This window comes from Mustelus asterias, unplaced genomic scaffold (assembly GCF_964213995.1).
Source record: "Mustelus asterias unplaced genomic scaffold, sMusAst1.hap1.1 HAP1_SCAFFOLD_1885, whole genome shotgun sequence".
Lineage (NCBI taxonomy): Eukaryota > Metazoa > Chordata > Chondrichthyes > Carcharhiniformes > Triakidae > Mustelus > Mustelus asterias.
In genome coordinates, this window is record NW_027591830.1 from 2,105 (window position 1) to 29,388 (window position 27,284).

A 27,284-nucleotide genomic window follows, 5' to 3' on the forward strand; every position below is an offset into this window, starting at 1 on the left:
GGGGGCAGCATGGTCACAGAGCCTGACCCGAACGTCTGCCGTCTCCCGACTATCGCGACGGAGATGTGCCCTTCAAATGGAATCGCCTCCCCCTTCCCGCACTCACCATAGCGACGGGCGGTGGGTGATTGATAGCAGCGAGATCCCACGATCCTTGGCGGCTTGGAAGATCTTGCCCTCGATGTCAATACTCACGGCGCTGGTACACTCATCCAGCAGCGCGTACTGCGGACTGGACAACACACTACTGATATCACACAGCTCCCTCAGCACTGACCCTCCCACAGTGCGGCGCTCCCTCAGCACTGACCCTCCCACAGTGCGGCGTTCCCTCAGCACTGACCCTCCCACAGTGCGGCGCTCCCTCAGCACGGACCCTCCCACAGTGCGGCGCTCCCTCAGCACCGACCCTCCCACAGTGCGGCGCTCCCTCAGCACCGACCCTCCCACAGTGCGGCGCTCCCTCAGCACCGACCCTCCCACAGTGCGGCGCTCCCTCAGCACCGACCCTCCCACAGTGCGGCGCTCCCTCAGCACCGACCCTCCCACAGTGCGGCGCTCCCTCAGCACTGACCCTCCCACAGTGCGGCGCTCCCTCAGCACTGACCCTCCCACAGTGCGGCGCTCCCTCAGCACTGACCCTCCCACAGTGCGGCGCTCCCTCAGCACTGACCCTCCACAGTGCGGCGCTCCCTCAGCACTGACCCTCCCACAGTGCGGCGCTCCCTCAGCACTGACCCTCCCACAGTGCGGCGCTCCCTCAGCACTGACCCTCCACAGTGCGGCGCTCCCTCAGCACTGACCCTCCCACAGTGCGGCGCTCCCTCAGCACTGACCCTCCCACAGTGCGGCGCTCCCTCAGCACTGACCCTCCCACAGTGCGGCGCTCCCTCAGCACTGACCCTCCCACAGTGCGGCGCTCCCTCAGCACTGACCCTCCCACAGTGCGGCGCTCCCTCAGCACTGACCCTCCCACAGTGCGGCGCTCCCTCAGCACTGACCCACCCACAGTGCGGCGCTCCCTCAGCACTGACCCTCCCACAGTGCGGCGCTCCCTCAGCACTGACCCTCCCACAGTGCGGCGCTCCCTCAGCACTGACCCTCCCACAGCGCGGCACTCCCTCAGCACTGACCCTCCCACAGTGCGGCGCTCCCTCAGCACTGACACTCCCACAGTGCGGCGCTCCCTCAGCACTGACCCTCCACAGTGCGGCACACCCTCAGCACTGACACTCCCACAGTGCGGCGCTCCCTCAGCACCGACCCCTCCCACAGTGCGGTGCTCTCTCAGCACTGACACTCCCACAGTGCGGCGCTCCCCCAGCACTGACCCTCCCACAGTGCGGCGCTCCCTCAGCACTGACACTCCCACAGTGCGGCGCTCCCTCAGCACTGACACTCCCACAGTGCGGCGCTCCCTCAGCACTGACCCTCCCACAGTGCGGCGCTCCCCCAGCACTGACCCTCACACAGTGCGGCGCTCCCTCAGCACTGACCCTCCCACAGTGCGGCGCTCCCTCAGCACTGACCCTCCCACAGTGCAGCGCTCCCTCAGCACTGACCCTCCCACAGTGCGGCACTCCCTCAGCACTGACCCTCCCACAGTGCGGCGCTCCCTCAGCACTGACCCTCCCACACTGCGGCGCTCCCTCAGCACTGACCCTCCCACAGGCGGCGCTCCCTGAGCACTGACCCTCCCACAGTGCGGCGCTCCCTCAGCACTGACCCTCCCACAGTGCGGCGCTCCCACAGCACTGACCCTCCCACAGTGCGGCGCTCCCACAGCACTGACCCTCCCACAGTGCGGCGCTCCCTCAGCACTGACCCTCCCACAGTGTGGCGCTCCCTCAGCACTGATCCTCCCACAGTGCGGCCCTCCCTCAGCACTGACCCTCCCACAGTGCGGCGCTCCCTCAGCACTGACCCTCCCACAGTGCGGCGCTCCCTCAGCACTGACCCTCCCACAGTGCGGCGCTCCCTGAGCACTGACCCTCCCACAGTGCGGCGCTCCCTCAGCACTGACCCTCCCACAGTGCGGCGCTCCCTCAGCACTGACCCTCCCACAGTGCGGCGCTCCCTCAGCACTGACCCTCCCACAGTGCGGCGCTCCCTCAGCACTGACCCTCCCACAGTGCGGCGCTCCCTCAGCACTGACCCACCCACAGTGCGGCGCTCCCTCAGCACTGACCCTCCCACAGTGCGGCACTCCCTCAGCACTGACCCTCCCACAGTGCGGCACTCCCTCAGCACTGACCCTCCCACAGTGCGGCGCTCCCTCAGCACTGACCCTCCCACAGCGCGGCCCTCCCTCAGCACTGACCCTCCCACAGTGCGGCGCTCCCTCAGCACTGACACTCCCACAGTGCGGCGCTCCCTCAGCACTGACCCTCCCACAGTGCGGCACACCCTCAGCACTGACACTCCCACAGTGCGGCGCTCCCTCAGCACTGACCCTCCCACAGTGCGGTGCTCTCTCAGCACTGACACTCCCACAGTGCGGCGCTCCCCCAGCACTGACCCTCCCACAGTGCGGCGCTCCCTCAGCACTGACACTCCCACAGTGCGGCGCTCCCTCAGCACTGACCCTCCCACAGTGCGGCGCTCCCCCAGCACTGACCCTCACACAGTGCGGCGCTCCCTCAGCACTGACCCTCCCACAGTGCGGCGCTCCCTCAGCACTGACACTCCCACAGTGCAGCGCTCCCTCAGCACTGACCCTCCCACAGTGCGGCACTCCCTCAGCACTGACCGTCCCACAGTGCGGCGCTCCCTCAGCACTGACCCTCCCACAGTGCGGCGCTCCCTCAGCACTGACCCTCCCACAGTGCGGCGCTCCCTGAGCACTGACCCTCCCACAGTGCGGCACTCCCTCAGCACTGACCTCCCACAGTGCGGCGCTCCCTCAGCACTGACCCTCCCACAGTGCGGCGCTCCCTCAGCACTGACCCTCCCACAGTGCGGCGCTCCCTCAGCACTGACCCTCCCACAGTGCGGCGCTCCCTCAGCACTGACCCTCCCACAGTGCGGCGCTCCCTCAGCACTGATCCTCCCACAGTGCGGCGCTCCCTCAGCACTGACCCTCCCACAGTGCGGCGCTCCCTCAGCACTGACCCTCCCACAGTGCGGCGCTCCCTCAGCACTGACCCTCCCACAGTGCGGCGCTGCCTCAGCACTGACCCTCCCACAGTGCGGCGCTCCCTCAGCACTGACCCTCCCACAGTGCGGCGCTCCCTCAGCACTGACCCTCCCACAGTGCGGCGCTCCCTCAGCACTGACCCTCCCACAGTGCGGCGCTCCCTCAGCACTGACCCTCCCACAGTGCGGCGCTCCCTCAGCACTGACCCTCCCACAGTGCGGCGCTCCCTCAGCACTGACCCTCCCACAGTGCGGCGCTCCCTCAGCACTGACCCTCCCACAGTGCGGCGCTGCCTCAGCACTGACCCTCCCACAGTGCGGCGCTCCCTCAGCACTGACCCTCCCACAGTGCGGCGCTCCCTCAGCACTGACCCTCCCACAGTGCGGCGCTCCCTCAGCACTGACCCTCCCACAGTGCGGCGCTCCCTCAGCACTGACCCTCCCACAGTGCGGCGCTCCCTCAGCACTGACCCTCCCACAGTGCGGCGCTCCCTCAGCACTGACCCTCCCACAGTGCGGCGCTCCCTCAGCACTGACCCTCCCACAGTGCGGCGCTCCCTCAGCACTGATCCTCCCACAGTGCGGCGCTCCCTCAGCACTGACCCTCCCACAGTGCGATGCTCCCTCAGCACTGACCCTCCCACAGTGCGGCGCTCCCTCAGCACTGACCCTTTCACAGTGCGGCGCTCCCTCAGCACCGACCCTCCCACAGTGCGGCGCTCCCTCAGCACTGACCCTCCCACAGTGCGGCACTCCCTCAGCACTGACCCTCCCACAGTGCGGCGCTCCCTCAGCACTGACCCTCCCACAGTGCGGCACTCCCTCAGCACTGACCCTCCCACGGTGCGGCGCTCCCTCAGCACTGACCCTCCCACAGTGCGGCACTCCCTCAGCACTGACCCTCCCACAGTGCGGCGCTCCCTCAGCACTGACCCTCCCACAGTGCGGCGCTCCCTCAGCACTGACCCTCCCACAGTGCGGCGCTCCCTCAGCACTGACCCTCCCACAGTGCGGCACTCCCTCAGCACTGACCCTCCCACAGTGCGGCGCTCCCTCAGCACTGACCCTCCCACAGTGCGGCACTCCCTCAGCACTGACCCTCCCACAGTGCGGCACTCCCTCAGCACTGACACTCCCACAGTGGGGCGCTCCCACAACACTGACCCTCCCACAGTGCGGCGCTCCCTCAGCACCAACCCTCCCACAGTGCGGCGCTCCCTCAGCACCGACCCTCCCACAGTGCGGGGCTCCCTCAGCACTGACCCTCCCACAGTGCGGCGCTCCCTCAGCACTGACCCTCCCACACTGCGGCGCTCCCTCAGCACTGACCCTCCCACAGTGCGGCGCTCCCTCAGCACTGATGCTCCCACAGTGCGGCATTCCCTCAGCACTGACCCTCCCACAGTGCGGAGCTCCCTCAGCACTGACCCTCCCACAGTGCGGCGCTCCCTCAGCACTGACCCTCCCACAGTGCGGCGCTCCCTCAGCACTGACCCTCCCACAGTGCGGCGCTCCCTCAGCACTGACCCTCCCACAGTGCGGCGCTCCCTCAGCACTGACCCTCCCACAGTGCGGCGCTCCCTCAGCACTGACCCTCCCACACTGCGGCGCTCCCTCAGCACTGACCCTCCCACAGTGCGGCGCTCCCTCAGCACTGACCCTCCCACACTGCGGCGCTCCCTCAGCACTGACCCTCCCACAGTGCGGCGCTCCCTCAGCACTGACCCTCCCACAGCGCGGCGCTCCCTCAGCACTGCCCCTCCCACAGAGCGGCGCTCCCTCAGCACTGACCCTCCCACAGTGCGGCGCTCCCTGAGCACTGACCCTCCCACAGTGCGGCGCTCCCTCAGCACTGACCCTCCCACAGTGCGGCGCTCCCTCAGCACTGACCCTCCCACAGTGCGGCGCTCCCTCAGCACTGACCCTCCCACAGTGCGGCGCTCCCTCAGCACTGACCCTCCCACAGTGCGGCGCTCCCTCAGCACTGACCCTCCCACAGTGCGGCGCTCCCTCAGCACTGACCCTCCCACAGTGCGGCGCTCCCCCAGCCTACCAGTGATAAAACATTCTGGCCATTCCTATTCGCTGCTTCTCGCCTCCTGAAAGAACATCCTGCCAATCATTACGAGCGTCCCAGCCTGAAAAAAGCCAGAAAAAATCAACACCTCATCATGACCCCATCAGCTCTGTATCTAACCCCGTGCTGTACCTGTCCTGGGAGTGTTTGATGGGGACAGTGTAGAGGGAGCTTTACTCTGTATCTAACCCCGTGCTGTACCTGTCCTGGGAGTGTTTGATGGGGACAGTGTAGAGGGAGCTTTACTCTGTATCTAACCCCGTGCTGTACCTGTCCTGGGAGTGTTTGATGGGGGACAGTGTAGAGGGAGCTTTACTCTGTATCTAACCCCGTGCTGTACCTGTCCTGGGAGTGTTTGATGGGGACAGTGTAGAGGGAGCTTTACTCTGTATCTAACCCCGTGCTGTACCTGTCCTGGGAGTGTTTGATGGGGACAGTGTAGAGGGAGCTTTACTCTGTATCTAACCCCGTGCTGTACCTGTCCTGGGAGTGTTTGATGGGGACTGTGTAGAGGGAGCTTTACTCTGTATCTAACCCCGTGCTGTACCTGTCCTGGGAGTGTTTGATGGGGACAGTGTAGAGGGAGCTTTACTCTGTATCTAACCCCGTGCTGTACCTGTCCTGGGAGTGTTTGATGGGGACAGTGTAGAGGGAGCTTTACTCTGGATCTAACCCCGTGCTGTACCTGTCCTGGGAGTGTTTGATGGGGGACAGTGTAGAGGGAGCTTTACTCTGTATCTAACCCCGTGCTGTACCTGTCCTGTGAGTGTTTGATGGGGACAGTGTAGAGGGAGCTTTACTCTGTATCTAACCCCGTGCTGTACCCGTCCTGGGAGTGTTTTGATGGGGGACAGTGTAGAGGGAGCTTTACTCTGTATCTAACCCCGTGCTGTACCCGTCCTGGGAGTGTTTGATGGGGACAGTGTAGAGGGAGCTTTACTCTGTATCTAACCCCGTGCTGTACCTGTTCTGGGAGTGTTTGGTGGGGACAGTGTAGAGGGAGCTTTACTCTGTATCTAACCCCGTGCTGTACCTGTCCTGGGAGTGTTTGATGGGGACAGTGTAGAGGGAGCTTTACTCTGTATCTAACCCCGTGCTGTACCTGTCCTGGGAGTGTTTGATGGGGACAGTGTAGACGGAGCTTTACTCTGTATCTAACCCCGTGCTGTACCTGTCCTGGGAGTGTTTGATGGGGACAGTGTAGAGGGAGCTTTACTCTGTATCTAACCCCGTGCTGTACCTGTCCTGGGAGTGTTTGATGGGGACAGTGTAGAGGGAGCTTTACTCTGTATCTAACCCCGTGCTGTACCCGTCCTGGGAGTGTTTGATGGGGGACAGTGTAGAGGGAGCTTTACTCTGTATCTAACCCCGTGCTGTACCTGTCCTGGGAGTGTTTGATTGGGGACAGTGCAGAGGGAGCTTTACTCTGTATCTAACCCCGTGCTGTACCTGTCCTGGGAGTGTTTGATGGGGGACAGTGTAGAGGGAGCTTTCCTCTGTATCTAACCCCGTGCTGTACCTGTCCTGGGAGTGTTTGATGGGGGACAGTGTAGAGGGAGCATTACTCTGTATCTAACCCCGTGCTGTACCTGTCCTGGGAGTGTTTGATTGGGGACAGTGTGGAGGGATCTTTACTCTGTATCTAACCCCGTGCTGTACCTGTCCTGGGAGTGTTTGATGGGGACAGTGTAGAGGGAGCTTTACTCTGTATCTAACCCCGTGCTGTACCTGTCCTGGGAGTGTTTGATGGGGACAGTGTAGAGGGAGCTTTACTCTGTATCTAACTCCGTGCTGTACCTGTCCTGGGAGTGTTTGATGGGGACAGTGTAGAGGGAGCGTTACTCTGTATCTAACCCCGTGCTGTACCTGTCCTGGGAGTGTTTGATGGGGGACAGTGTAGAGGGAGCTTTACTCTGTATCTAACCCCGTGCTGTACCTGCCCTGGGAGTGTTTGATGAGGGACAGTGTAGAGGGAGCTTTACTCTGTATCTAACCCCGTGCTGTACCTGTCCTGGGAGTGTTTCATGGGGGACAGTGTAGAGGGAGCTTTACTCTGTATCTAACCCCGTGCTGTACCTGTCCTGGGAGTGTTTCATGGGGGACAGTGTAGAGGGAGCTTTACTCTGTATCTAACCCCGTGCTGTACCTGTCCTGGGAGTGTTTGATGGGGGACAGTGTAGAGGGAGCTTTACTCTGTATCTAACTCCGTGCTGTACCTGTCCTGGGAGTGTTTCATGGGGGACAGTGTAGAGGGAGCTTTACTCTGTATCTAACCCCGTGCTGTACCTGTCCTGGGAGTGTTTGATGGGGGACAGTGTAGAGGGAGCTTTACTCTGTATCTAACCCCGTGCTGTACCCGTCCTGGGAGTGTTTGATGGGGGACAGTGTAGAGGGAGCTTTACTCTGTATCTAACCCCGTGCTGTACCTGTCCTGGGAGTGTTTGATGGGGGACAGTGTAGAGGTGGCTCCCTCTCACTCACCTCCTTCTCGCTGAACTATGTAATTCAAGTTCACCAGCTCCAGGATTGTCTCCAGCTCCTGCTCCGTGATTCCTTTCCTCCACGTGTCCTCCACTAGATCCGGGTAGATCACCTGATCCCGCAGCGATCCCTCAGACATGTATGGTCTGGTGAGAAAACCGCCCAGACAAAAATAACGTGAACATTCAGAGTGTTACAGTGAGGGGTGTGGGGTATATCAGAGTGTTACAGTGAGGGGTGTGGGGTATATCAGAGTGTTACAGTGAGGGGTGTGGGGTATATCAGTGTGTTACAGTGAGGGGTGTGGGGTATATCAGAGTGTTACAGTGAGGGGTGCGGGGTATATCAGTGTGTTACAGTGAGGGGTGTGGGGTATATCAGAGTGTTACAGTGAGAGGTGTGGGGTATATCAGAGTGTTACAGTGAGGGGTGTGGGGTATATCAGAGTGTTACAGTGAGGGGTGTGGGATGTATCAGAGTGTTACAGTGAGGGGTGTGGGGTATATCAGAGTGTTACAGTGAGGGGTGTGGGGTATATCAGAGTGTTACAGTGAGGGGTGTGGGGTATATCGGAGTGTTACAGTGAGGGGTGTGGGGTATATCAGAGTGTTACAGTGAGGGGTGTGGGGTATATCAGAGTGTTACAGTGAGGGGTGTGGGGTATATCAGAGTGTTACAGTGAGGGGTGTGGGGTATATCAGAGTGTTACAGTGAGGGGTGTGGGGTATATCAGTGTTACAGTGAGGGGTGTGGGGTATATCAGAGTGTTACAGTGAGGGGTGTGGGGTATATCAGAGTGTTACAGTGAGGGGTGTGGGGTATATCAGAGTGTTACAGTGAGGGGTGTGGGGTATATCAGAGTGTTACAGTGAGAGGTGTGGGGTATATCAGAGTGTTACAGTGAGGGGTGTGGGGTATATCAGAGTGTTACAGTGAGGGGTGTGGGATGTATCAGAGTGTTACAGTGAGGGGTGTGGGATATATCAGAGTGTTACAGTGAGGGGTGTGGGATATATCAGAGTGTTACAGTGAGGGGTGTGGGGTATATCAGAGTGTTACAGTGAGGGGTGTGGGGTATATCAGAGTGTTACAGTGAGGGGTGTGGGGTATATCAGAGTGTTACAGTGAGGGGTGTGGGGTATATCAGAGTTACAGTGTAGGGTATATCAGAGTGTTACAGTGAGGGGTGTGGGGTATATCAGAGTGTTACAGTGAGGGGTGTGGGATATATCAGAGTGTTACAGTGAGGGGTGTGGGATATATCAGAGTGTTACAGTGAGGGGTGTGGGGTATATCAGAGTGTTACAGTGAGGGGTGTGCGATATATCAGAGTGTTACAGTGAGGGGTGTGGGGTATATCAGAGTGTTACAGTGAGGGGTGTGGGGTATATCAGAGTGTTACAGTGAGGGGTGTGGGATATGTCAGAGTGTTACAGTGAGGGGTGTGGGATATACCAGAGTGTTACAGTGAGGGGTGTGGGGTATATCAGAGTGTTACAGTGAGAGGTGTGGGATATATCAGAGTGTTACAGTGAGGGGTGTGGGGTATATCAGAGTGTTACAGTGAGGGGTGTGGGATATATCAGAGTGTTACAGTGAGGGGTGTGGGGTATATCAGAGTGTTACAGTGAGGGGTGTGGGCTATATCAGAGTGTTACAGTGAGGGGTGTGGGCTATATCAGAGTGTTACAGTGAGGGGTGTGGAGTATATCAGAGTGTTACAGTGAGGGGTGTGGGGTATATCAGAGTGTTACAGTGAGGGGTGTGGAGTATATCAGAGTGTTACAGTGAGGGGTGTGGGGTATATCAGAGTGTTACAGTGAGGGGTGCGGGGTATATCAGAGTGTTACAGTGAGGGGTGCGGGGTATATCAGAGCGTGACAGCGAGGAGCTACCCCAGGGAGGGGCTGCCTCAGCGAGGGGTGTGAGGGTTATCTCAGCGAGGGGTGACTCAGTGAGAGCACAGCACCTACCTCTGGGGAATATAGAACATGTGCTGTGGTGGAGGTTTATAAAGAATTCCACTGTAAACAGGCCAGAGTCCGCTCAGAATCCTGAACAGGGAACTTTTCCCGCATCCGTTTGGTCCGGTAATCAGAAGATGCATCCCGTTTTCCACCTGGAAAATCAGTAACCGGGGAGACAGGGTCAGAGTGAAGAGGCTGAGGGGAGGAGTCGGGGTTCCGGCCTCACGCAGGGGGCGCTCCATCCTGCGCATGGCACAGCTCGATCCCACTCCCCATTCCTCAAGAGCCGGGGTCGACCTCAATGCCTCATGGAACACAGGTGTCGCTGGCTGGGTCATCATTTATTGCCCATCCCTAGTTGCCCTTGGAGGGCAGTTGAGAGTCAACCACATTGCTGTGGCTCTGGAGTCCCATGTAGGCCAGACCAGGTAAGGACGGCAGATTTCCTTCCCTAAAGGAACCAGATGGGTTTTTCCGACAACGGGTCATCAGTAGATTCTTAATTCCAGATATTTTTTATTGAATTCAAATTCCACTCCCTGCCGTGGCGGGATTCGAACCCGGGTCTCCAGAACATTCGCTGCGTTTCTGGATTAACAGTCGAGTGATAATCCCACTGGGCCATCACCTCGCCTTAAAGAATACAGGGGGTGGGAGGCCTGTGGGTGCCTCTCATCTCAATGAACAAGGGACAGTACAGCACAGGAACAGGCCCTTCGGCCCACGAAGGCTATGCTCACACGCGTTACTATCCCTCTATTCCCTCCCGATTCATGTCCCTATCCAGATGCCTCTTAAATGTTGTTAATGTTCCTGCTTCCACCACCTCCTCTGGCAGCGCGTTCCAGACACCCACCGCTCTCTGTGTGAAAAACTTCCCCCGCACATCTCCCTTAAACTTTCCCCCCTCTCACCTTGAACCTGTGCCCCGTTGTAACTGACCCTTCCACCCTGGGGGAAAAGCCTCTGACTATCCACCCTGTCTGTGCCTCTCATCATTCTGTAGACCAGGTCTCCCCTCAACCTCCGTCTTTCCAGTGAAAACAATCCCAGTTTATCCAACCTCTCCTCATAGCCGACACCCTCGAGACCCGGCAACATCCTGGTGAACCTGCTTCACACTCTCTCCAAAGCTTCCACATCCTCCTGGTAGTGCGGTGACCAGAACTGCACGCAATACTCCAAACACGGCCTAACCCAGGTTTTATATAGCTGCAACATGATTCCCCAACTCTTGTACTCAATGCCCCGGCCAATGAAGGTAAGCATGCTGTATGCCTCAGCTGTGATGCCCCCCAAAGTCGAATATCACGGACCGACAGTTGTCCCTCTTCGAATGGGGACTGCCCGCATGCAGGAGGCAGCCAGTGCCTGGGGAACCCCTGGCCACCGGCCAAACAACCCCCACAAGCCAGAGAGACTGACCCGACTGGCCAGTAGCGCATAGGAGGATCCCATTGCCAGTCCAACTCACATCCTTACCCGGATATTCAGGCTGGCGACAACCACATCTCCCGTCGGGGTGATTATGGGTAGATTCTCACAAATGATCCCATGTTCCACATCTATCACCCTTCCTGAGAGAGAGACAGAGACAGAGGGGTTAGATACAGAGTAAAGCTCCCCCTACACAGTCCCCATCAAACACTTCCAGGACAGGTACAGCACGGGGTTAGATACAGAGTAAAGCTCCCCCTACACAGTCCCCATCAAACACTCCCAGGACAGGTACAGCACGGGGTTAGATACAAAGTAAAGCTCCCCCTACACAGTCCCCATCAAACACTCCCAGGACAGGTACAGCACGGGGTTAGATACAGAGTAAAGCTCCCTCTACACTGTCCCCATCAAACACTCCCAGGACAGGTACAGCACGGGGTTCGATACAGAGTAAAGCTCCCTCTACACTGTCCCCCATCAAACACTCCCAGGACAGGTACAGCACGGGGTTAGATACAGAGTAAAGCTCCCCCTACACAGTCCCCATCAAACACTCCCAGGACAGATACAGCACGGGGTTCAATACAGAGTAAAGCTCCCTCGACACTGTCCCCCATCAAACACTCCCAGGACAGGTACAGCACGGGGTTAGATACAGAGTAAAGCTCCCTCTACACTGTCCCCCATCAAACACTCCCAGGACAGGTACAGCACGGGGTTAGATACAGAGTAAAGCTCCCTCTACACTGTCCCCATCAAACACTCCCAGGACAGGTACAGCACGGGGTTAGATACAGAGTAAAGCTCCCTCTACACTGTCCACATCAAACACTCCCAGGACAGGTACAGCACGGGGTTAGATACAGAGTAAAGCTCCCTCTACACTGTCCACATCAAACACTCCCAGGACAGATACAGCACGGGGTTCGATACAGAGTAAAGCTCCCTCTACACTGTCCCCCATCAAACACTCCCAGGACAGGTACAGCACGGGGTTAGATACAGAGTAAAGCTCCCTCTACACTGTCCCCCATCAAACACTCCCAGGACAGGTACAGCACGGGGTTAGATACAGAGTAAAGCTCCCTCTACACTGTCCCCATCAAACACTCCCAGGACAGGTACAGCACGGGGTTAGATACAGAGTAAAGCTCCCTCTACACTGTCCACATCAAACACTCCCAGGACAGGTACAGCACGGGGTTAGATACAGAGTAAAGCTCCCTCTACACTGTCCACATCAAACACTCCCAGGACAGGTACAGCACGGGGTTAGATACAGAGTAAAGCTCCCTCTACACTGTCCCCCATCAAACACTCCCAGGACAGAGACAGCACGGGGTTAGATACAGAGTAAAGCTCCCTCTACACTGTCCCCATCAAATGCTCCCAGGACAGGTACAGCACGGGGTTAGATACAGAGTAAAGCTCCCTCTATACTGTCCCCATCAAACACTCCCAGGACAGGTACAGCACGGGTTAGATACAGAGTAAAGCTCCCTCTACACAGTCCCCATCAAACACTCCCAGGACAGGTACAGCACGGGGTTAGATACAGAGTAAAGCTCCCTCTACACTGTCCCCCATCAAACACTCCCAGGACAGGTACAGCGCTGGGTTAGATACAGAGTAAAGCTCCCTCTACACTGTCCCCATCAAACGCTCCCAGGACAGGTACAGCACGGGGTTAGATACAGAGTAAAGCTCCCTCTATACTGTCCCCATCAAACACTCCCAGGACAGGTACAGCACGGGGTTAGATACAGAGTAAAGCTCCCTCTGCACTGTCCCCATCAAACACTCCCAGGACAGCTACAGCACGGGGTTAGATACAGAGTAAAGCTCCCTCTACACTGTCCCCATCAATTCTCCCCCTACCTTTAATCTCCAGAGGTCCCTCTATGCGAACCCCTCGAACTATCATTGGCTGTTTCTCCTGGTCTCTGGCCTCGGTTTCTGTGGAGCGTTTGTAGATTCCGGATCGTACATCCTGGAACACCCGGAACATCTCGTGGACCCGTGCGGTGTAACCGGCTAACTCCGTTACCTGTGCGGGAATTAAAGCCACAACATCCGGTTTGTCTATCATAAGAACATAAGAAATAGGAGCAGGAGTAGGCCATCTAGCCCCTCGAGCCTGCCCCGCCATTCAATAAGATCATGGCTGATCTGACGTGGATCAGTACCACTTACCCGCCTGATCCCCATAACCCTTAATTCCCTTACCGATCAGGAATCCATCCATCCGCGCTTTAAACATATTCAGCGAGGTAGCCTCCACCACCTCAGTGGGCAGAGAATTCCAGAGATTCACCACCCTCTGGGAGAAGAAGTTCCTCCTCAACTCTGTCTTAAACTCTGTCTTATCGACAGAGCAATTCCCCTCAGCCACAGTTCCGGTGCGATGGCAATCAGGAAAACCTCAGGAATCCCACCCCTCAAACCCCCAGCCCTCCAACTCCTCACACTCACTCCCTGCTCGGACAATCACCTCAGAATCTGTCATGGAGCAATTAATCTCTCACTGACCTCGGTCACGTTACCCAGCATGCAGCAAGTTACAAACCACGTGCTGTTCAGGAAGCGAACATGTGTGTTTAACAGGGTGACACATCCATCCAGGTTAGATCAACAGCACTCAACAAACCTCTGTTCTCGCTACCTTGAGTAAATAGCATTTCCTCATCTCTGAGCAATGCCACGGGTGACTCCATTTCCAGATGTGGCATCAACGGCTGTGCTGGGGTGGGTTACAGTTGTACCTGTGGACTGGGCGGGAGGAGTCGTGTGGCGGGAGGAGGGGACAGGTTGAGTCCGGTCACATTTCCAAGCTTCAGTCCATAAAGCAATTACGCTCTAACTGACCCGCCATTGACAGCAATGATTTAACCCCAGCCAGTCTCGCCCAATCGAAACCCACCAGTGATTCATCCGAGGCTCGCCTCCCCGAGAGGTCTCACCTCCCCCCACCCCCCGCTCCGCACCTCCCCCCACCACCCGCTCCGCACATCCCCCCACCCCCCGCTCCACACCTCCCCCCACCACCCGCTCCGCACCTCCCCCCACCCCCCCGCTCCGCACCTCCCCCCCACCACCCTCTCCGCACCCACCCCCCACACACATACACACACTCCGCTCCGCCCCCCTCCACGCCCCACCCTACCCCCTCCCCCTCCACCGCACCCTCCACCCCCGGCTCACCTCCTTGTAAGAGGACATGATGCGTTCAGTGGCGTCGGCGCTGGCGACCAGCAGGTTGCGCGCCGTGGTGAAGGCCTCCGTCCTCTCGCTCACCAACTCATCCTCCTTCCTCTCCATTGCCGCCTGCTTCAACTCCTCCGAGTCTGTGGGAGGGACACACCAGAGAGAATTCAAACCTTCCTCATCGCACCGGGATCGCACTGTGCCTGTCCGCTTTTGAGTATCTGCACTCCCTCTGCCTCTCCCCCATCTCTCTCTGTCACACTCCCCTCATCTCTCTCTCTCTCACTCACTCTCCCCTCGTCTCTCTCTCTCTCACTCACTCTCCCCCGTCTCTCTCCCTCTCACTCACTCTCCCCCGTCTCTCTCCCTCTCACTCACTCTCCCCGTCTCTCTCTCTCTCACTCACTCTCCCCTCGTCTCTCTCTCTCTCACTCACTCTCCCCCGTCTCTCTCCCTCTCACTCACTCTCCCCCGTCTCTCTCACTCACTCTCCCCCGTCTCTCTCTCTCTCACTCACTCTCCCCTCGTCTCTCTCTCTCTCACTCACTCTCCCCGTCTCTCCCTCTCACTCACTCTCCCCCGTCTCTCTCCCTCTCTCACACTCTCCCCCGTCTCTCTCCCTCTCACTCACTCTCCCCTCGTCTCTCTCTCTCTCTCTCTCACTCACTCTCCCCTCGTCTCTCTCTCTCTCTCTCTCACTCACTCTCCCCTCGTCTCTCTCTCTCTCTCACTCACTCTCCCCTCGTCTCTCTCTCCCTCTCACTCACTCTCCCCTCGTCTCTCTCTCTCTCTCTCTCACTCACTCTCCCCTCGTCTCTCTCTCTCTCTCTGTCACACTCCCCTCATCTCTCTCCCTCTCACTCGCTCTCCCCCCGTACCAGAACGAGAGGGCACAGCCTCAAAATAAAGGGGGGTCGGTTTAGGACAGAGTTGAGGAGGAACTTCTTCTCTCAGAGGGTGGTGAATCTCTGGAATTCTCTGCCCACTGAAGTGGTGGAGGCTTCCTCGTTAAATATGTTTAAATCACGGATAGATGGATTCCTGATCGGTAGGGGAATTAAGGGTTATGGGGAGCAGGCGGGTAAGTGGAACTGATCCACTTCAGATCAGCCATGATCTTATTGAATGGCGGGGCAGGCTCGAGGGGCTAGATGGCCTACTCCTGCTCCTATTTCTTATGTTCTTATCTCTCTCTCTCTCACTCACTCTCCCCCCATCTCTCTCTCTCTCACTCACTCTCCCCCCATCTCTCTCTCTCTCACTCACTCTCCCCCATCTCTCTCTCTTTCACTCACTCTCCCCCCATCTCTCCCTCTCTCACTCACTCTCCCCCCATCTCTCTCTCTCTCTCACTCACTCTCCCCTGTCTCTCTCTCTCTCTCTCCCCCCCATCTCTCTCTCTCTCTCTCACTCACTCTCCCCTGTCTCTCTCTCTCTCTCATTCACTCTCCCCCCTCTCTCTCTCTCTCTCTCTCATTCACTCTCCCCCTGTCTCTCTCTCTCTCTCTCCCCCCCATCTCTCTCTCTCTCTCACTCACTCTCCCCTGTCTCTCTCTCTCATTCACTCTCCCCCTGTCTCTCTCTCTCTCTCATTCACTCTCCCCCTGTCTCTCTCTCTCTCCCCCCCATCTCTCTCTCTCTTCTCTCTCCTCCATCTCTCTCTCTCTCACCCGTCTCTCTCTCCCCCCCCCACCCACCCCCGTCTCTCTCTCTCTCTCGGTCCTAGGGCTGATTCACAATCGATGTCAGTGCCTTGGGTGATGAGGTTGGCTGTAAGGTGTCAGTATTGGCGGGGACGGGGGGAATTTAAGCTGTGGGAGAGACACAGAGACACGACAAAGACACAGAGGCAGGTGCAGCAAGCGGGCTGCAAGATGGCGGGCACGGGGAGGGGGGGGGCGGTTTGAGGAAGTGTGGGGTCATTCGCTTTGATTATGGAGGTGAAACTGGTGAACTGGAGTGAGTCAGAGAGGGAACGGAGAAGGTTAGCGTGCAGATACAGCAGGAGATCCGGAAAGCAAATTGCCCCTTATCCCAAAGGGGTCGGAGGTTGAGTGGATTGGAGCCTGTACTCATTGGAGGCAGTCCAGAGAAGGTTCGCTCGGTCGATCCCGGGTAGGGAGGGATTTTCTCATGAGGAGAGGTTGAGTAGGTTGGGCCTGTACCCATTGGAGTTTAGAAGAATGAGGGGTGACCTTATTGAGACATATCGGATTCTCAGGGGGATTGACAGGGTCGATGCTGAGAGGGTGTTTCCCCTTGTGGGAGAGTCTGGGACCAGGGGGCAGAATCTCAGAGTGAGGGGGGTCACCCATTGGAGACAGAGATGGGGAGAATTTCTTCTCTCGGAGGGGAGTGAGTGTGTGGAATTCTTTCCCGCAGAGGCCTGGAGAAGCCGGGTCACTGAGTGAGTTCAAGGCTGAGACAGACAGATCTTTAATCAGTGAGGGAATGGAGGGTTACGGGGATAAGGCGGGAAAGTGGGAGCTGAGGATTATCACATCAGATCAATCCGGACTCATTCTATTCATCGCATTGCCCTGAGAGAGACAGAAAGCTGGTTAGCAAATAGGAAGCAAAGAGTTGGCGCAAATGGGTCTTTTTCTGATTGGCAGGTGGTGACTTTTTTTTAATAATTCCTGGGACACGGGCGTCGCTGGCTGGGCCCAGCATTTATTGCCCATCCCTAGTTGCTCCTTGGAGGGCAATTGAGAGTCAACCACGTTGCTGTGGCTCTGGAGTCACATGTAGGCCAGACCGGGTATGGACGGCAGATTTCCTTCCCTAAAGGAACCAGATGGGTTTTTTCCGACAACGGGTCATCAGTAGATTCTTAATTCCAGATATTTTTTATTGAATTCAAATTCCACCATCTGCCGTGGCGGGATTCGAACCCGGGTCCCCAGAACATTCGCTGAGTTTCTGGATTAACAGTCTAGCGATAATATCACTAGGCCATCATTGCCTCGCCCCATGGGATGCCGCGGGGATCTGTGCTCGGACCCCAACTGTTCACGTCCCGTATCGATGATCTGGAAGAGGGAACTGAATGTATTATCTCCAAATTTGCAGATGATACAAAGTTGGGTGGGAGGGTGAGCTGTGAGGAGGATGCAGAGATGCTTCAGTGTGATTTGGACAGGCTGAGTGTGTGGGTATCTGCATGGCAGCTGCAGCATAATGTGGATAAATGTGAGGTTATCCACTCTGGCAACAATAATAGGAAGACAGATTATTACTCGAATGGGTGTAAATTGGGAGAGGCGGATACTCAGCGAGACCTTGGAGTCCTCGTGCATCAGTCGCTGAGAGTAAGCGCGCAGGTACAGCAGGCAGTAAAGAAGGTGAATGGTATGTTGGTCTTCATAGCGAGAGGATTTGAGTATCGGGATAGGGATGTTTTGCTGCAATTGTACAGGGCGTTGGTGAGGCCACACCTGGAGTATTGTGGGCAGTTTTGGTCTCCTTATCTGAGGAAGGATGTCCTTGCTATAGAGGGAGCGCAGCGAAGGTTTACCAGGCTGATTCCTGGGATGGCAGGTCTGTCATATGAGGAGAGACTAAGTGGGTTAGGATTATATTCACTGGAGTTTAGAAGAGTGAGAGGGGATCTTATAGAAACTTATAAAATTCTAACAGGGTTCGACAGGGTAGATTCAGAAAGAATGTTCCCGATGGTGGGGGGAGTCCAGAACTAGGGGTCATAGTTTGAGAATAAGGGGGAAACCTTTTAGAACTGAGGTGAGGAGAAATTTCTTCACCCAGAGGGTGGTGGATGTGTGGAATTCACTCCCACAGAAAGTAGCTGAGGCCAAAACGTTGTGTGATTTCGAGAAGAAATTAGATATAGAACATAGAACATTACAGCGCAGTACAGGCCCTTCGGCCCTCGATGTTGCGCCGACCAGTGGAACCAATCTAATTCCCCTCTAATCTACACTATAGCTCTTGGGGCGAAAGGGATCGAGGGATATGGGGTGAAGGGGGGAATCAGGATATTGAATTCGATGATCAGCCATGATCGTGATGAATGGCGGAACATAGAACATAGAACAGTACAGCACAGAACAGGCCCTTCGGCCCTCGATGTTGTGCCGAGCTTTATCTGAAACCAAGATCAAGCTATCCCACTCCCTATCATCCTGGTGTGCTCCATGTGCCTATCCAATAACCGCTTAAATGTTCCTAAAGTGTCTGACTCCACTATCACTGCAGGCAGTCCATTCCACACCCCAACCACTCTCTGCGTAAAGAAACTACCTCGGATATCCTTCCTATATCTCCCACCATGAACCCTATAGTTATGCCCCCTTGTAATAGCTCCATCCACCCGAGGAAATAGTCTTTGAACGTTCACTCTATCTATCCCCTTCATCATTTTATAAACCTCTATTAAGTCTCCCCTCAGCCTCCTCCGCTCCAGAGAGAACAGCCCTAGCTCCCTCAACCTTTCCTCATAAGACCTACCCTCCAAACCAGGCAGCATCCTGGTAAATCTCCTCTGCACTCTTTCCAGCGCTTCCACATCCTTCTTATAGTGAGGTGACCAGAACTGCACACAATATTCCAAATGTGGTCTCACCAAGGTCCTGTACAGTTGCAGCATAACCCCACGGCTCTTAAACTCCAACCCCCTGTTAATAAAAGCTAACACACTATAGGCCTTCTTCACAGCTCTATCCACTTGAGTGGCAACCTTTAGAGATCTGTGGATATGGACCCCAAGATCTCTCTGTTCCTCCACAGTCTTCAGAACCCTACCTTTGACCCTGTAATCCACATTTAAATTAGTCCTACCAAAATGAATCACCTCACATTTATCAGGGTTAAACTCCATTTGCCATTTTTCAGCCCAGCTTTGCATCCTATCTATGTCTCTTTGCAGCCTACAACAGCCCTCCACCTCATCCACTACTCCACCAATCTTGGTGTCATCAGCAAATTTACTGATCCACCCTTCAGCCCCCTCCTCTAAGTCATTAATAAAAATCACAAAGAGCAGAGGACCAAGCACTGATCCCTGCGGCACTCCGCTAGCAACCTGCCTCCAATCCGAAAATTTTCCATCCACCACCACCCTCTGTCTTCGATCAGACAGCCAGTTACCTATCCAATCGGCCAACTTTCCCTCTATCCCACACCTCCTCACTTTCAGCATAAGCCGACCATGGGGGACCTTATCAAACGCCTTACTAAAATCCATGTATATGACATCAACTGCCCTACCTTCATCAACACACTTAGTTACCTCCTCAAAAAATTCTATCAAATTTGTGAGGCACGACTTGCCCTTCACGAATCCGTGCTGACTATCCCGGATTAATCCGCATCTTTCTAAATGGTCGTAAATCCCATCTCTAAGGACCTTTTCCATCAATTTACCAACCACCGAAGTAAGACTAACTGGTCTATAATTACCAGGGTCATTTCTATTCCCTTTCTTAAACAGAGGAACAACATTCAACTTATCTGAGGAAGGTTCATCCTTCCTCAGATAAGGAGACCAAAACTGCACACAATACTCCAGGTGTGGCCTCACCAACGCCCTGTACAATTGCAGCAAAACATCCCTATCCCGATACTCCAATCCTCTCGCTATGAAGGTCAACATACCCTCCTGTTTCTAGTTTCTATGTTTCTAGGGTGGCACAGTGGGTTAGCACTGCTGCCTCACAGCGCCGCGGCCCCGGGTTCGATTCCTGGCTTCGGTCACTGTCTGTGCAGAGTCTGCACGTTCTCCCCGTGTCTGCGTGGGTTTCCTCTGGGTGCTCCGGTTTTCTCCCACAGTCCGAAAGATGCACTGGTTAGGGTGCATTGGCCGTGCTAAATTCTCCCTCACCCGAACAGGCGCTGGAGTGTGGCGACTAGTGGATTTTCACAGTAACTTCATTGCAGTGTTAATGTCAGCCTACTTGAGACACTAATAAACAAACTTCAAACTTTTCTATGGATGGTGGAGCAGATTCGATGGGCCGAATGGCCTATTTCTATGTCTTGTCTTGACCACTCTCTCTCCGCGTCCCAACGTCTAGACTCTCCCCGCTCCCCCGGAGTCTGGGTTCACACTGTGCGATAGACTGTGACTGGAAATCCCACATCCCCCCCTCCCTGTCCTTACCAGTCTCCGAATAGCCGGTGGCGGTGATGATAGGCATGGCGACCATGACCAGGCCCGAGGCACTCCACACATACTTCATCAGGAACTGCTCCAACATCACGTACCAGAGTCGCTTCATCAGTAGCTCGTCAATCTGGGAGGCCAGTGCCTGGTAACACCTCCGCAACATTGACAATTCCACCTGACAGAGCCGGGGGAAGCAACAGAATAGGAGTCAACGAGGGTGCCGGGGGAGAGGGGTTACTGAGTGACAGTGTGACGGAGCTGGATTGACATCAGTAGAGATACAGTCAGTAACACAGGGTGCTGGGGGGAGAGGGGTTACTGAGTGACAGTGTGAGGGAGCTGGATTAACATCAGTGCAGATACAGTCAGTAACACAGGGTGCTGGGGGGAGAGGGGTTACTGAGTGACAGTGTGACGGAGCTGGATTAACATCAGTACAGATACAGTCAGTAACACAGGGTGCTGGGGGAGAGGGGTTACTGAGTGACAGTGTGAGGGAGCTGGATTAACATCAGTACAGATACAGTCAGTAACACAGGGTGCTGGGGGAGAGGGGTTACTGAGTGACAGTGTGAGGGAGCTGGATTAACATCAGTACAGATACAGTCAGCAACACAGGGGGCTGGGGGAGAGGGGTTACTGAGTGACAGTGTGAGGGAGCTGGATTAACATCAGTACAGATACAGTCAGTAACACAGGGGGCTGGGGGAGAGGGGTTACTGAGTGACAGTGTGAGGGAGCTGGATTAACATCAGTACAGATACAGTCAGTAACACAGGGGGCTGGGGGAGAGGGGTTACTGAGTGACAGTGTGAGGGAGCTGGATTAACATCAGTACAGATACAGTCAGTAACACAGGGTGCTGGGGGAGAGGGGTTACTGAGTGACAGTGTGAGGGAGCTGGATTAACATCAGTACAGATACAGTCAGTAACACAGGGTGCTGGGGGAGAGGGGTTACTGAGTGACAGTGTGAGGGAGCTGGATTAACATCAGTACAGATACAGTCAGCAACACAGGGGGCTGGGGGAGAGGGGTTACTGAGTGACAGTGTGAGGGAGCTGGATTAACATCAGTACAGATACAGTCAGTAACACAGGGGGCTGGGGGAGAGGGGTTACTGAGTGACAGTGTGAGGGAGCTGGATTAACATCAGTACAGATACAGTCAGTAACACAGGGGGCTGGGGGAGAGGGGTTACTGAGTGACAGTGTGAGGGAGCTGGATTAACATCAGTACAGATACAGTCAGTAACACAGGGTGCTGGGGGAGAGGGGTTACTGAGTGACAGTGTGAGGGAGCTGGATTAACATCAGTACAGATACAGTCAGTAACACAGGGTGCTGGGGGAGAGGGGTTACTGAGTGACAGTGTGAGGGAGCTGGATTAACATCAGTAGAGATACAGTCAGTAACACAGGGTGCTGGGGGAGAGGGGTTACTGAGTGACAGTGTGAGGGAGCTGGATTAACATCAGTACAGATACAGTCAGTAACACAGGGTGCTGGGGGAGAGGGGTTACTGAGTGACAGTGTGAGGGAGCTGGATTAACATCAGTAGAGATACAGTCAGTAACACAGGGTGCTGGGGGAGAGGGGTTACTGAGTGACAGTGTGAGGGAGCTGGATTGACATCAGTACAGATACAGTCAGTAACACAGGGTGCTGGGGGAGAGGGGTTACTGAGTGACAGTGTGACGGAGCTGGATTAACATCAGTACAGATACAGTCAGTAACACAGGGTGCTGGGGGAGAGGGGTTACTGAGTGACAGTGTGAGGGAGCTGGATTAACATCAGTAGAGATACAGTCAGTAACACAGGGTGCTGGGGGAGAGGGGTTACTGAGTGACAGTGTGAGGGAGCTGGATTAACATCAGTGCAGATACAGTCAGTAACACAGGGTGCTGGGGGAGAGGGGTTACTGAGTGACAGTGTGAGGGAGCTGGATTGACATCAGTACAGATACAGTCAGTAACACAGGGTGCTGCAGGGGAGAGGGGTTACTGAGTGACAGTGTGAGGGAGCTGGATTAACATCAGTACAGATACAGTCAGTAACACAGGGTGCTGGGGGAGAGGGGTTACTGAGTGACAGTGTGAGGGAGCTGGATTAACATCAGTACAGATACAGTCAGTAACACAGGGTGCTGGGGGAGAGGGGTTACTGAGTGACAGTGTGAGGGAGCTGGATTAACATCAGTACAGATACAGTCAGTAACACAGGGTGCTGGGGGAGAGGGGTTACTGAGTGACAGTGTGACGGAGCTGGATTGACATCAGTAGAGATACAGTCAGTAACACAGTGTGCTGGGGGAGAGGGGTTACTGAGTGACAGTGTGACGGAGCTGGATTGACATCAGTAGAGATACAGTCAGTAACACAGGGTGCTGGGGGAGAGGGGTTACTGAGTGACAGTGTGAGGGAGCTGGATTAACATCAGTACAGATACAGTCAGTAACACAGGGTGCTGGGGGAGAGGGGTTACTGAGTGACAGTGTGAGGGAGCTGGATTAACATCAGTAGAGATACAGTCAGTAACACAGGGTGCTGGGGGAGAGGGGTTACTGAGTGACAGTGTGAGGGAGCTGGATTAACATCAGTGCAGATACAGTCAGTAACACAGGGTGCTGGGGGAGAGGGGTTACTGAGTGACAGTGTGAGGGAGCTGGATTGACATCAGTACAGATACAGTCAGTAACACAGGGTGCTGGGGGAGAGGGGTTACTGAGTGACAGTGTGACGGAGCTGGATTGACATCAGTAGAGATACAGTCAGTAACACAGGGTGCTGGGGGAGAGGGGTTACTGAGTGACAGTGTGAGGGAGCTGGATTAACATCAGTAGAGATACAGTCAGTAACACAGGGTGCTGGGGGAGAGGGGTTACTGAGAGACAGTGTGAGGGAGCTGGATTAACATCAGTAGAGATACAGTCAGTAACACAGGGTGCTGGGGGAGAGGGGTTACTGAGTGACAGCGTGAGGGAGCTGGATTAACATCAGTAGAGATACAGTCAGTAACACAGGGTGCTGGGGGAGAGGGGTTACTGAGTGACAGTGTGAGGGAGCTGGATTAACATCAGTGCAGATACAGTCAGTAACACAGGGTGCTGGGGGGAGAGGGGTTACTGAGTGACAGTGTGAGGGAGCTGGATTAACATCAGTACAGATACAGTCAGTAACACAGGGTGTTGGGGGAGAGGGGTTACTGAGTGACAGTGTGTGGGAGCTGGATTAACATCAGTAGAGATACAGTCAGTAACACAGGGTGCTGGGGGGAGAGGGGTTACTGAGTGACAGTGTGAGGGAGCTGGATTAACATCAGTACAGATACAGTCAGTAACACAGGGTGCTGGGGGAGAGGGGTTACTGAGTGAAAGTGTGAGGGAGCTGGATTAACATCAGTACAGATACAGTCAGTAACACAGGGTGCTGGGGGAGAGAGGGGTTACTGAGTGACAGTGTGAGGGAGCTGGATTAACATCAGTACAGATACAGTCAGTAACACAGGGTGCTGGGGGGAGAGGGGTTACTGAGTGACAGTGTGAGGGAGCTGGATTAACATCAGTAGAGATACAGTCAGTAACACAGGGTGCTGGGGGGAGAGGGGTTACTGAGTGACAGTGTGAGGGAGCTGGATTAACATCAGTAGAGATACAGTCAGTAACACAGGGTGCTGGGGGGAGAGGGGTTACTGAGTGACAGTGTGAGGGAGCTGGATTAACATCAGTAGAGATACAGTCAGTAACACAGGGTGCTGGGGGAGAGGGGTTACTGAGTGACAGTGTGACGGCGCTGGATTAACATCAGTACAGATACAGTCAGTAACACAGGGTGCTGGGGGGAGAGGGGTTACTGAGTGACAGTGTGAGGGAGCTGGATTAACATCAGTAGAGATACAGTCAGTAACACAGGGTGCTGGGGGGAGAGGGGTTACTGAGTGACAGTGTGAGGGAGCTGGATTAACATCAGCAGAGATACAGTCAGTAACACAGGGTGCTGGGGGGAGAGGGGTTACTGAGTGACAGTGTGAGGGAGCTGGATTAACATCAGTACAGATACAGTCAGTAACACAGGGTGCTGGGGGGAGAGGGGTTACTGAGTGAGAGTGTGAGGGAGCTGGATTAACATCAGTAGAGATACAGTCAGTCACACAGGGTGCTGGGGGAGAGGGGTTACTGAGTGACAGTGTGAGGGAGATGGATTAACATCAGTAGAGATACAGTCAGTAACACAGGGTGCTGGGGGAGAGGGGTTACTGAGTGACAGTGTGAGGGAGCTGGATTAACATCAGTACAGATACAGTCAGTAACACAGGGTGCTGGGGGAGAGGGGTTACTGAGTGACAGTGTGAGGGAGCTGGATTAACATCAGTAGAGATACAGTCAGTAACACAGGGTGCTGGGGGGAGAGGGGTTACTGAGTGACAGTGTGAGGGAGCTGGATTAACATCAGTAGAGATACAGTCAGTAACACAGGGTGCTGGTGGGAGAGGGGGCCTGTGCTGTGATGCTGATGCAGTCGAATAGCCCTGCCAATACTGGATGTCAGAGGAATTGACGAGTTGTGACGGGGGGGTGGAGGGAAAGGATTATGCGAGTGTGCGCACGCGCACATGCACCCCTGCGCCCTCGCGCGCATGCACCCGGCTTTCTACCCACCTTGTGCCCGCCGTAGAAGGCGATCTCCTCCGAGTTGGCGATGACCCGGGAGTGAGCGTGGCGGAGTTGGCCCTTCCTCCGCGCCTCCTCTGCCACCAGGCGCCCGAAGCGGGGCGAGCAAGCTCTCAGGACGGCTGCGGTCAGCAGGACAACCAGGCCGGCTATGGCGGTGGAGCCCGAGGTGGCGGCTCCTTTGGCCCTGGCTGCCTTGAGGAGTGTGTAGCTGTTGACCAGCACGTCCAGGATGGGCTTGGTGAGGTTGGAGTACAGGTGGGCGACCGAGGTGGAGAACATGAGGATATCCTCAGTGAGCGACTGGTCTGCGTTGCTCAGTCGGCTGTCCATGGTGCTGACCTTGTAGTAAGTCTGGCGGTCAAAGTACAGCTGGTAGGCCCGACTGACCAGCCGGGAGCGGAACGCCAAGGCCAGTTTGCCCTCTAGGTAGCGAATGGCACTGTTGATGAAGGTGGCAGGAATGGCAATGACAAGCCACTTGGCCAGTTCCCAGGCAAATCGCCGCGGCGTTTTCTGGACAATGCACTTGACGATTTTCCCGTCCAGATGAGCCACGTAGATGGACAGGAATGTCCGAGACACCAGGGCCGCAGAGTGTAATCCCAGCAAACCCAGTTCCCGGCTCAGTAACCGGGGGAACAGGACCTTCAGCAACCCCCACAGCTGAGACAGGAACTCCTTGTTCAGGGCCGGGGAGACCCCCCGAGCCCCTGGCGTCCCCTGCCGCTGCGCTGGCACCACCGGGGACCCCTTGGTCCCCTGCAGCCTCCTGAGGAGCAGAGGGATCAGCCTCTTGCCCCCGTACGCAGCCAGGGCCAGGAGCAGAGCTCTGCGCACGCAACTACCCCTCCGCATGGGAGGGGGCAGCCGGGGGTCTCGGAGCAGGGACATGGTCAGCCCTTCCCCGTCCCCCACCCCCTCCCCCAGACCTTCCCACTCCCTGTCCAAAAACAGCAACAGGGAGGGAGTTCAATGCAAACTGTCCCAAAGAGACTTCACCATTTTTATCTCTCTGTCCGTCTGTCTCTCACTCTGTCTCACACACTCTCTCTCTCTGTCCGTCTCTCTCTGTCCGTCTCTCTCTTTCCCTCACACACTCTCTGTCTCGCTCTCTCTCCTTCTGTGTCTGTCTCCCTCACTCACTCTCTCTCTCTGTCTGTCCCTCTCTTTCTCTCTGTCTCCCTCTCACTCACTCTGCCTCACTCACTCCCTCTTTCTCTATTCTGTCCATCTGTCTGTGTCACTCCCTATCTCTATTCTCTCACCCTCTGTGTCTATTTTATCTCCCTATCTGTTTGTATCACACCCCTTATCTATTCTCTCTCTGTCTCTCTCTCTCTGAATCTGTCTCTCTCTCTGTCTCTGTCTGTCTCTCTCTCTCTGAATCTGTCTCTCTCTCTGTCTCTGTCTGTCTCCCTCCCTCTGTCTCTCTGTCTCTGTCTGTCTCCCTCCCTCTGTCTCTCTGTCTCTCTCCCTCTGTCTCTCTGTCTGTAACTCTCTGCTTCTCTCCTTCTGTCTCTGTCTGTCTCTCTCCCTCTGTCTCTGCTTCTGTCTCTCTGTCTCTGCCTCTCTGTCTGTCTCTGTCTCTCTCTCTCTGTCTCTTGGTCTCTCTCTCTGTGTGTCTCTCTCTCTCTCTGTCTCTGTCTCTCTCCTTGTCTCTCTCTCTCTCTGTCTCTCTGTGTCTCTCCCTCTGTCTCTCTCTCTCTGTCTCTCTCTCACTCTGTCTTTCTCCCTGTCTGTCTCTCTCTCTCTGTCTCTCTCTCTCTCTGTCTCGCTCCCTGTCTCTCTCACTCTGTCTCTCTCTCTGTCTTTCTCCCTGTCTGTCTCTCACTCTCTCTCTCTGTCTCTCTCTCTCTCTCTCTCTGTCTCTCTCTCTCTCTCTCTCTCTCTGTCTCTCTCTCTCTCTGTCTCTCTCCCTGTCTCTCTCACCCTGTCTTTCTCCCTGTCTGTCTGACTCTCTCTCTCTCTCTGTCTCTCTCTGTGTGTGTCTCTCTCTCTCTCTCTGTCTCTCTCCCTGTCTCTCTCACTCTGTCTCTCTCTCTGTCTTTCTCCCTGTCTGTCTCTCACTCTCTGTCTCTCTCTCACTCTCTCTCTCTGTCTCTCTTCCTGTCTCTCTATTCTCTCTCTCTATTCTCTCTCTCTATTCTCACTCTCACTCTCTCTGAGTCAGTTCCAGCCTCTCGGAG

The 27,284-nt window shown here is 55.7% G+C and overlaps 1 protein-coding gene across 2 annotated transcripts; it reads right to left on the reverse strand.

Annotated features, from left to right (window-relative positions):
* LOC144488973 (ATP-binding cassette sub-family D member 1-like) lies at window positions 1-27,284 on the reverse strand. Of its 2 annotated transcripts, XM_078206929.1 has the most exons (9): window positions 25,084-27,284; window positions 20,423-20,603; window positions 14,302-14,444; window positions 12,979-13,147; window positions 11,143-11,237; window positions 9,667-9,812; window positions 7,694-7,839; window positions 5,189-5,273; window positions 1-232 (listed from the first exon to the last, which is right to left on the reverse strand). In XM_078206929.1, the coding sequence occupies exons 1-9, from the start codon at window positions 25,987-25,989 to the stop codon at window positions 103-105; spliced, it is 2,001 nt and encodes a 666-aa protein (XP_078063055.1). In that variant the 5' UTR covers window positions 25,990-27,284; the 3' UTR covers window positions 1-102. The 2 variants fall into 2 exon arrangements, with proteins under 2 accessions (XP_078063055.1, XP_078063056.1); XM_078206930.1 differs by lacking the exon at window positions 9,667-9,812 and having other exon boundaries at window positions 11,135-11,237.

Coding starts and splice junctions, on each gene's coding strand:
- LOC144488973 (XM_078206929.1), bottom strand. CDS start 25,989: ATGTCCCTGCTCCGAGACCCCCGGCTGCCCCCTCCCATGCGGAGGGGT. Junction 14,445..20,422: donor CACCGGCTATTCGGAGACTG/GTAAGGACAGGG, acceptor TCCCTCCCACAG/ACTCGGAGGAGTTGAAGCAG. Junction 11,238..12,978: donor GGGACCTCTGGAGATTAAAG/GTAGGGGGAGAA, acceptor TCTCTCTCTCAG/GAAGGGTGATAGATGTGGAA.